This window comes from Letharia lupina (genome assembly GCF_014066315.1).
Source record: "Letharia lupina isolate WasteWater1 chromosome Unknown contig_21, whole genome shotgun sequence".
NCBI classification, from domain to species: domain Eukaryota; kingdom Fungi; phylum Ascomycota; class Lecanoromycetes; order Lecanorales; family Parmeliaceae; genus Letharia; species Letharia lupina.
In genome coordinates, this window is record NW_023502990.1 from 354,638 (window position 1) to 365,426 (window position 10,789).

General features: G+C 50.7%; 3 protein-coding genes across 3 annotated transcripts; 2 read left to right on the forward strand and 1 right to left on the reverse strand.

Annotated features, from left to right (window-relative positions):
- Positions 1-4,471: 4,471 nt before the first annotated feature.
- HO133_005362 (uncharacterized protein) lies at positions 4,472-5,435 on the forward strand (the record flags this gene model as incomplete). Its single annotated transcript, XM_037296272.1, has 2 exons — positions 4,472-4,544; positions 4,693-5,435. The coding sequence occupies 2 exons, from the start codon at positions 4,472-4,474 to the stop codon at positions 5,433-5,435; spliced, it is 816 nt and encodes a 271-aa protein (XP_037148254.1).
- A 76-nt stretch (positions 5,436-5,511) lies between these two features.
- On the reverse strand, positions 5,512-6,942 carry HO133_005363 (uncharacterized protein; the record flags this gene model as incomplete). Its single annotated transcript, XM_037296273.1, has 5 exons — positions 5,512-5,741; positions 5,799-6,129; positions 6,188-6,357; positions 6,415-6,622; positions 6,679-6,942. 5 exons carry the CDS (start codon positions 6,940-6,942, stop codon positions 5,512-5,514), a joined length of 1,203 nt encoding a protein of 400 aa, XP_037148255.1.
- Positions 6,943-8,046: 1,104 nt separating this feature from the next.
- Positions 8,047-10,390, forward strand: HO133_005364 (uncharacterized protein; the record flags this gene model as incomplete). Its single annotated transcript, XM_037296274.1, has 5 exons — positions 8,047-8,201; positions 8,474-8,546; positions 8,693-9,148; positions 9,246-9,431; positions 9,524-10,390. The coding sequence occupies 5 exons, from the start codon at positions 8,047-8,049 to the stop codon at positions 10,388-10,390; spliced, it is 1,737 nt and encodes a 578-aa protein (XP_037148256.1).
- Between the last annotated feature and the right edge of the window lie 399 nt (positions 10,391-10,789).

Sequence of the window (10,789 nt, forward strand, 5' to 3'; positions counted from 1 at the left end):
TTTCTATGGACTCCCCAAAAGCCTTTAACACATTTCAGACGCCCGCGTTGATGTAATTAGCAACCCAATCGCTTGCTTGATTACAAATGTCCGTCCCCATACATCTGCCGCAAGCGCTTCCAGACTCGACCCCACTGGCAGTCTGCGGGGTCATTCTCATTGGGGCGAAGTGGCCCTAGGAACCGTTCTGAGGGTACTGGCCACCAGACTGGGGTATCTTTTCCGTCTGGCCGTAGAGGGTCGGTGGAGAGGATAAGTTGGAGATTTGAAAGGGAGTGTGGGAGTCCTTTTTTTTGGCAGAGCAGATGTGTGACTGGTTGTTCATACCCCCGAAGCTTCTCCACCATCCGATCGAAAGCGATCTTCTGAGAATCTTGTCCAAGCCGCCCGTGAATACGGCCTTTCCTAGCGAGAACAATGTATCCGCAGATGCTTGACATAGAGTCGCTACGATGAACGGCCTTTTCGTGAGCGAACAAATTTCTGAGCTTGTTGGAGCACGATTGGCCTGGACTGACTCGGTAGGAGCATATGGCACACTTTCGTTGCCCGAGCATCTTCGAAAAGATCGCATGCTCAACACCCGGTGTGTCTGCGCAGTGAATTTTCATAACTCCGAATTGCCTAATGAGCCCTTTCGGTTGGGTTGTGAAACCGCAGCCATCGACCAGACATTTGATGCTATTTTTTTCGGAGTACCAGTGGTCTGGCCAAGGGATTGTTGAATTGGAAGGCATCAGTAGAGACGAGTTACCAAACAATGTCAAGACAGTGCTCTCAATCAAAAAGAAGTGATAGGAGCTCGTGCAGTTAACCCAATGACTTTCTGTGGCCAGAATTCAAACGAAGCGTTGAATTGGAGAGATTTGGAATTGCCGTTATATTATACCGAAGAAATCCTGCGCAATGACGAACAAAATCGTCTTCTGAATGGCTGTATTTCACGAAATACCATCACATGGTACCACGGGTTTGTGAGAGATGCGCACAGTTCTCGATCAGCTGCGTCGAACAGCGGGGCTACTCGGTAGCGAGGTAACAGATTCAAGGCCCAATTCCATTGGTCTAAGAGTGCAACGGCTAAGTCGTCCGTGAATAGCTTCAATTTGTCCAATCTCCAGAACCTTTGCATTACGATCCGAGCCTAGGGGATCGCAGCTCCATATCGGCTTAGGTGCCATGTTTAGAGAGCGTAGCTGCGGGACTCATCCAACTAGAAGGTCCCGTTACGTATGGACGATCGATTCGCTGCAGCCAGCTATCAGCCTGCCCCTAAATCTTCCTGCAACTTCCCACAGAGAAGTCGACATTCCTCCAAATTTCCACGGCTTCCTGCATGTAGCTGGGACTAGGACACCTTAGCACCAGTAAGCTCCGACTGATCGCCACTTCAAATGCATGCGATGTTTGACGAGTGATCTCGGAGATTATGCTAGTGTCGGCAGGCCGCTAATGCAATGTCGGTAAGGCGCTAGGGCCAGCAAGCCTGAGAGTGGCAGCGATACGAGGTTGTCTTCTCCCATGCGCATGTGATCGTGCTTGGGATGCAGCAAAGCAAGTGCTCGGCTGGGACTTTCAGATGCTGAGGAATGGAGTCAATTCGGCTAAGACTGCAGGAGGAAAGAGATTCAAGGACATGCTGCCCAACGGCCCAGTGGCGATGAGACGACACGACGAGTCAACGGATGCTAATATGCTGATGCAGAAGACGGCGCAAGCTGCTGCTGTCTTTTCGATTGCAATTTTTGCGGCTTTACTTATAGTCATCATTTTGTTCTGCGGCCTCAATGTAACATGCGATCAGGCGCCGCTATCTCGATTCTCTGTTTAGTCAGTTGCTTGTTCCAACATAAATGCCCTGTAGCATGGTCATTCTGCGAGTAGACCCATCTCTGCCTCCATGTACCATCTGGTGGATCAGTAAGCCGAGAGGCAAGGTAATTGAGGAAAGTGTCGCCGTGGTTTACCGTCCAATAAGGAGTGTTGGGGCCTCCAAAGCGAAATGCAGGGGGTGAAACAATGTCACCCAATCGCTTCAGACCAAGCTGTTCGGCCGAAAGAGGGCTGCCGTGTTGAAAGGGTTGGTCAAGCACCACGGTTCCCTCCATTCCCGAAAATGCGTACCATTCGAGCAGTGATCACTTTCACCAAAAGAGAGCCGAGTCATCCTGCAACCAAGTTGTCGAACGAGCGCAGAGAATCCTTCGATGGTAGACATGTCATAGGTGCTCTAGCTTCCATCTCGTGAGCGATGGATTCTTTCCGGGCGGCAGGGTTGGCTTGACAAAAGGGGCAAAAAGCACATCGCTCATGAACGTTGTGCCGGTTCCGCGGCACAATTGTTACCCGTTACGTGCACAGTGTCTCCATCGGCGACGGACATACAATCTGGCAACGGACATTTGACAAGCTTCTAGCCATTTTATTCGTCGTACTAATAGAGAAGAAAGATCTCTCAGGAGGCAGGTAGATGAAATCGGTGGGAGAATTGAAAGAAAGAAAACCTTTGACGAGTGATCTAGACTTGATTGCTGGATTGCCATGTAGCTTGAATCACATTCTGGCCCTGAACTTCCTCAAGTGGCAGGACATTCTATCCAGTTACCGTAGTCTTTCGATTACTTGACGATGCAAAGAGTGATAGCGTGTGTGTATAAGCGTTTTCAGCCTTCGCGTCGCTAGTCAGGACTCCGACTAGCCATTTGAAAATGCTCGGGCAGAGGCCCTAGGGGCTACCACGGGTACGAAGGTATTGGGCTATGGGCTGCGGTATGCTGTAACGATGGCCCATTCCCGGCTTAGTCTACGCCGGGGTCATTCTCTCGTCCTTCCGCTTCGTTTCTGATCTCCAGAAATGTGAGTGGCTCTTCACAACTCGCGAAAGGAGTCGCATTGGATGCCGTATGATTTGAGTCGAACATGGATCCAAGAACGACCAGGAATGGGGCAGCTATGACTAACGAAGATTACTGACGTGTTGCCACTGGCTTAGGCTCTGCCCGCTCGAGCGCTCTCCTGAATCAAATCCTTGAATGACAGATACCAGATCATTCCTAGAATATGGATGTATTTCTCCGAGACGTCTCACGAAAGACCACCATTGCACGCTGTCCGAGCGCTCTCAACACTAGTTGCGGTACTCAGCTTGTACGGAAGCTCGGGACACCCACGAGCACGAACCTGCACATATTTGCCGCTTCGGATGCCAATAAAGTCCCTAAGACATACGGTCGAGGTATGTCTGGTAACAGGTAGACCGGCGCCATAGGACAGCGCTCCTCGACGCACGCTTTAGGCGCAGCCTGGTAGCGTCGACACGTCCGATGCTTGAAGCGGGTATCTCGCTGGGAGCCTTGAAAGCCGAAGGACAGGTGAGGATTCGGTGAAGATCCGGTTCGAGGAGCATTACTTCGTGTCAGGGAGCTGGAACTATGTATAGTTCAACAGGCGAATCATACATGATTACCCAAGTTCAAAGACCACTACCAGGAATAGCCAAAGGAGGTGCGAAGACATGGGCTTCTTTCCTACCGCATGAAGTGCCTCTATGAACATACGGATGCAGTCCATGCACCTTCTGCGGAAATATGCTGCCTTATAGGTAGGTTTACAGCTTGTCGATTAGATTGAGCCTCGATCATAGGGTGTTCCCTGCCATCAGCGTTGTTTATCACTCGCATTCATGGTCGCTGTGGGTTGGCCCGGTCTCATGCAGGTCTCCGAAGAAGCTTGCTGTCTGTGTTGCCAGGTTCCCAGCCTCTCACTGGGGTAGATTCCTCGACCAAGCAGTCGTCCCTGCTGTCAGCGTTGTTTGTCCTTTGCGTCGTTATCACTCTACGTTAACAGGAGCTGGAGCTTCGGGCTTCCATGCCAGCTATCTCGTGTGGATTACCGTGCTCCCATCACTCGGCAACCATTCGGCAGGACGGGCGGATCTGGCAGCTGTCATTATTGGCATCTTACAAGTAAGCAGCAATCTCCGTTAACATTGACAAAAGAACAAAGGAACGTGCCGGACAAGTATCGGCAATCCACATCGAGCGGGGAGATATGGCATCTTTAAGGAGTACTGTGTTCATCCAAGGGAGTTCTCTTCGAATACAGCAGGGTCTACAGCAACCGGCCCCATTACAAACAGCATGTTTGATAGCAAGGATACTTCATTAGCAGAACGCTGTCCAATCGGATCACGCTTATGTAAACGCATGACCAAGATTCTTATATCCGAGCACGCCGAGGAACTAAGGCAGACATCAATTTGACGTAAACAAGGCCAATAGCATCAGCCTTCCGAAGCTTCCTCTTTATATAATCGTCCCATCCGAGACCTCCAATACATGTTCCTTCATCCATACCACCTACCACTCTCGTCAAGAGCAACGCGATCCTTCCTTCGCATCCACCCTGTCACCAAAAGTCCCATTCGCAATTACCTTCCCCACGAACATTGTATCCAGATCGTCAATCCATCATGACATCCTCCCCCGCCTCCAAACGCCAAAAACACTCTTCCGCCTCCCCCTCCCCTCCCTACGAGCTCCTCTGTACGTGTCCTCCAAGCCATAATTCCATATTCTTTACCAAAAGTTGAGTCATGAGACATGTCTTGGGGCTATTTACTCCCCATCCACGTCTCACGACTCAAGATCCGATCTAAAAAAGGAAACCACTGACCGCGACGATCATCACCAGACTGGCCCACCATACCCGGCCGCGGCGAACACATCCGCCTCTGCTTCGAAGAGACCCAAACCCCCTACACCGACACCTGCAACGCGGACCCGCAAACCGGCCCCCAAACCCTGCGCTCCCTCATCTCCGGCGCGAACGACGGCGACGCCACGAACCCGCCGCCGCTGGCCCCGCCGGCGCTCCGGCACGGCGACCTCCTGCTCAGCCAAACGCCCAACATCCTCCTCTACCTCGGCCCGAAGCTGGGCCTGGCGGGACCCGGCGGCGGGGACGGGGACGCGGTGTACCACGTGAACCAGCTCGCGCTGACGGCGTTGGACGGGCTGAGCGACGAAGCGCACGACACGCACCACCCCGTGGCCACGGGCGCGTATTACGAGGATCAGAAGGAGGAAGCGAAGCGGAAAGCCGCCGACTATATATCCAATCGGCTTCCCAAGTTCCTCGGCTACTTCGAGCGTGTGTTGCGAGGTGAAGCGAGTGGCGGCGGGGAGTGGCTCTATGGGGGACAGTTGACGTATGCGGATTTGGTGCTTTGGCAGTGCGTGGATGGGGTCAGCTTTGCGTTTCCGGTGGCGGTGAAGCAGATGAGGGAGGGTGGGAAGTATGGGAGGGTGTTTGGGCTGTATGAGAGGGTGAAGGGGAGGGAGAATATTGCGGCGTATCTGAAGAGTGGTAGGCGGCAGAAGTATAGTATGGGGATCTACAGGCATTATCCGGAGCTGGATGCTGAGGAGGTTTAGGATTGAGGCGTTACAGAAGCGAGCATTCGCGAGCAGATGATGGTCTAGAAATGAGAATGGTTTATATCGACGTCTCTCAAATTGACGATCCTCCAACCCTTGCGCCTGTGGAGTTTATGTGCCTTTTGAATGCCGCAAATAATGACATGTCCCGCCCAAGATGAATGTCTGTCGTCTCATAGTCGACAGTACCCTGCGCCAAAACGATTTTAACCCACGGCTTACCGCCTGCACCGTTGACGCCCTCTTGCACGACTACAATGTTAAACTCATGTTCTTCTTGCAGCCATTCAGCACCGAAAGGATCTTCGCACCACGCCGGTCAGACAAACCCCTACTCCGCAAAATCTCTCACATACCCACATGTGACCGTCGTCTCGTCAATCTTGGGATCGGTAGGACTCTTCTCAGCCTGCGGTGCGGGCTCGGCAATCTGAACATTGGAAGGTTCATAAAGTGGCAAATCGCCAGTCATCCTCCCTCTCACATTTTCCTTCCCGATGGCCTTCCGCTGCTTTCTGCTGGGGAAGTCGCTCTCTTTGCCGGGCATTATCTGCCCAGGATGAACGATATTGAAAAGCACGAGAGCGATGAGCATGAGAGTGGAGTCGAAGATGTACTGGTATGCTTCGTGGACTGGGATGCCGCTGCTGTAGCCTTTGGAGTACTCGACCAGGCGGAAGATGATGCGGACCTAGGGCAGTGTAAATCGTGTGTTTGTTTGCGAGGGGTATGGGAAGAGTGACGCTTACAGTGATGAGTCCCAGGACGGCATAGAGGGTGTAGAGCATTCGGAGCGCTCGTCTTTGATCCGTCACGGGAGCGTCACGCTTCATCTGACGTTGGAAACGGATTGCTAGGCCGACGAAGCAACAGATGAAAAATTGTTGTAGGCCGACACCACCCATGTATATGTGGAGACCTGAGGGACACTCAATGAGTGGCCTGCATCACTATGGGTATCGCGGGGCTTATTCACCTCTGAAAATCTGGCTCTGCGGGATATTGTTACCCGAAGCCATGCTTGCTCCTAGGGCTTGGACAATGAACGCAAATATGTCGAGAAGTACGAAGTAAAGGCCGAATCTCCATGCCTTGAACCGAAGAATCTTCGCGCTGGAGGTGAAGTTGTACACCATTCTGCCCAAGACCATGTACACGTATGCGTTGGTCCAGAGTGGTGCAAGCTAGGTTTTGATGAGCCTTCGAATTTGCTTCTTCAAATATGCAAAGACAGTCTTACCAGCATCAGAATAAACCAGACCGCGTAATAGGTTTCATTTGCAAAGTACTTGATGCTGAGGCTGCGGAACACGTAGCAGGCCGTCTGCCACAGCGCTCCCATCGCTATGACCCAGCTGTAGCCTTTGCGGTAGATGATGGCTTGGACAATGTGTGCGGTAAGAGTGAGGCCAAAGAGGATGGCGAAGAGGTATGCGGCTCCGGAATTTGGGCAGAGTCCTGGCCATTCCGTGCTTGGATCCGTTAGCGCTGGGCAGCCTCCCATCATGGACAAGGGATGCAAAAGAAGCCTAAAGCTGCTGAGATGATGCGCAGTTGAATGTAGACGAGGATCGAGCAGCCAGCGGACTGTTAGGAGATATTGTGTTATAAGGGCAGCGGAAGGTCAATGGTATAGAGCTGATGAAGAAGCTTGAAGCAGATAAATTTTGAACAAATTGCAGTTCATCTGAAGCAGTGATACTTGTATGGAAGGAATAAGGAGAGTCTGGCCGGGGCATCCTGGCATAGATATAGTCTTCACTCATATTTGATATGTAAGATTCGGATGTATTTAAGTACACGGCCGCCGGCTGCGTCAATGATTTTGCGTACATTGTAACATGCTGATACAGCATAGAGCATGCGTGGACATTCAATTGTACGAGCAGACCAATGAGACGCCAGAAAGACACGAGAAGATGACAACAAGGATGAAAGACAATCTGACATCTTAAAGTCAAATTACGAGCAACTCCGACATTGCCCAGGGGAAGGGGCATCTGGTGTACAACATTAGGGTATTGTGTCTCAAGATACGCCTATGCAGCGAAAGTAGAAATCCAGCATATCGAAGATGCTCAGGTAGTTATGGAAGATGCTACTTACCGTACCTTAGTTACGGAAGATGCTGTGAACGCGGATGGTGTTGAGGCTGGAGCTCAACCCTGGCAATCTTACCCTTTTCTCATTGGTCGATTCGTATCTTCAAATACGCTAGCAGCCCTACGATATTTTGCTGGTGCCTAATACGTCACTAGCTCCGCCTTGCCAGGCTTCCCGCTCCAAAGCAACCAGCCTCCACCAAACAGATGAAAGATCTCGCTGCAAGATGTGTGTGGGAAAGCGGTCGTACGCTTTCAAGCCTACAACTAGTATAAGTTACTGTTTAGTGACGGACTACTAGTGATCAACTTTTGGTCTAGTCGTAATGAGCATAACCCGTCCCGCTTCTATTACGCAGGATTTCTTCTGCGCTTGTCTGGCCCTCCTGACATGAAAACACCCGTCCGTCTCCCCAATCTCGTTGGTCCGCTCGTATAATAGCCTCTTCGACTTGAAAGAGTCTTTCATATCTCTTCATCCAGGTCGCGCTGAGACTGTATCCACAATGGAACAAAGTCTGGGCCAAAAGCTTCCGATTGGACGTCTTGAAAAGGCGGTCTCGCCTTCTGATGAAGCGGGCAAGCAGTGTACTGAACAGGCCTATGTCAAGCGACCAAGAAGAAGCAAACCAAAAGTCAAAACGGGTTGCATTACCTGCAAGTGAGTCAGCCTAATCTCACCCAGGCATCAAGAGCCGCGTTATTCACGTAGGAGCTGTGAAAATGCTCGAAAATCTTTACTTGTGCATCCTCCTTCGCTACCCTGCATGATCCTGCGCATATTTTGTCAAGCACGAGCTAGCTGGAATCCGCGTTCCATCTTGACGCTCGCGTCGTGTGCGTACTATCTTGATACTACAATCACTATGGCATGCGAAAACGTGAAGTGTTCTTATTTGCTGTATCCGACACCTATACTAACGCCTATGACAGGAGTAAGGCCGACCGTCCGTGGGCATTGGTGAAGAAGCTAATGCTTGATATCGATCCCAGTCCGACGGGTAAAGTGTGATGAAAAGAAACCCAGTTGCAAGAAATGTACAAGTACTGGTAGAACGGTAGGTCTCTTTTTTTGAGTCTTGCTGTTCGTCCTGTAATTCTCTGCCCTTCATCGCAAACCCGAAGTAGCTGATGTCTCTGATCTTTACTCAGTGCGACGGTTATATTAGATTCTATGAAGATCCGAACTCGACCTATGGTAAATGTGCTGTGGCAGAGCCTCGCAGCTCGGCGATGGTCGTGATACCGAATCCGGTTTTCGATACGCGGGGCAGCGTTGAGGAACGACGATGCTTTGACTTCTTTCTCAATCGAACTGCGTCTCAGCTGTCAGGCTTTTGGGACTCAGATTTCTGGGACTGCTCAATACTCCGAGCGACTCATCACCAACCGGCTATAAGGCATGCAGTTCTCGCACTGGGCTCTCTACACGAGCGTTTCGAAGCTGGAGACAGGTCCGTTATGAATCCCATATGGAATAAAGGAGAAGGCGGCTTTGCTCTGAAACAATATAACCAAGCTATTCAACAATTGATCAAACCTGCGAGCGAGGGCCAACAAGCCGTCGACGTATGTCTTATTGCTTGCATGCTTTTCGTATGCTTCGAGGTAAGCCCTTCCTTAACCCTTGATCAAATTTTTGGAGAAGAAAAAGATGAAGGAGCGCAATCCGGCGAGCGTCAATTACCGGCTGAGAAGTCCCTAGACATTGCGCGGCCACCATGGATCGGCCCTCTCCCACGTAAATAGTGGCGTAAAAATTCTGTCCGAGGTGGAGTTCAACAACAATGGCGAGCAACACCATGGAGTGCTAACGGCGTCACCGCATCCTTTTGTGAATCTTCAGGAGCTTGAGATACTATTCAACCGATTGGATGCTCAAGCAGCTCAGGCATGTCCTTGCTTTCTTCCGTTTATTCCTATACCTTATGCTTAGCGTTCCCCTTCTCTTCAAGTCGACTGCCTTCGCTGACCGCAGTGCAGATGGTTGGAACTCGACCGATGCTACTCCAGAAGCGCCCAAGAGACATGGAAAAGGGGTTTTGTCCCGAGATCCCCGCCGCATTTACTTCCTTAGAACAAGCCAGAAATTCTTCGGATTACCATTGGAACGGTTGTATTGAGTTCTTGAACGAACTCCAGAACAACAATGGGTACCCAAAGAGCAGAGGGATTAGAGGTCAAGGGCCTCTCGACGCTCTTAGGACAACAGAAGCGGCTCGACAAGAATATTTCGATGTCTTTGGAAGATGGCTTGTTGCATTTCAAGGCTATCTGCAAAACCATGAAAAATCATTGGACAGCAGAGGCTTGCAAGCGGCGCGTACTCTGGAGATTAGCCACAACTTCGCCATGATATACCTAAATGTCAGCACTGTCGGTGTCTTCAATGATGAGACAGCGTGGGACATGTTCACCGAGCATTACGAACGTGTTGTAAACTTGGCCGCATTGATCATCAAATCCTCGACTTGCAATGGGTTCGCCAAAAAACGAGGCCCTGACTTTACCTTGGACATGAACATTATTGCCCCTCTCTATGCCGTGGCCCACAAGTGCCGTCATCCCATAATACGCAGGAAAGCCATTTCTCTCCTGTACGCAGCCCCACGCCAGGAAGGTATCTGGGACAGTATTCTCACGGCGCGCGTTGCCGAGAGACTCATTGGCATCGAAGAGGCCGGACTCGGCAATGTCACTTGTAGCGAGGATGTACCCGACTGGGCACGGATATCTGACGTTGAGGTCAAATTTGATCCGCAGGGACGCCTGGGGACTGTCAAATATAGTCGCCAACGAAGTCCTCTGGAGAAGGTGCGAGATACCGTCATAGAGTGTGTCAGGTGGTGAGGAGGCAGTGCGCAGTAGACATCTGTCAACTTGTCGCCTGTTGGTCGGTAATTAGACATATTAACCTTCAAATAACCGCTATCTATGAACGCTGCGTTACAGCTCTTTCCACATCACTATAAAGGAGCGGAGCCAGATGGGGAAATAGAGATCTGGACATGCAACTCAAATTCTCTCATATTGTGTCACTAGATTCAGATTTCTACGTATATTGACTTGCCTTTGAAATTTTGGGCTGCCAAGAGCGCATGAGGTTTTTGCATTTATATTGCATTTTTGGGAGGTAGAAAGCCTTGTGAAATCTCTTGCTGTATCTTCTTCATTACAGACCACTTCCAACCACCCAACGCCATAGTGCCAGAACAGTTAAATCATCATCCGCCTCTCGAATAACAAGAC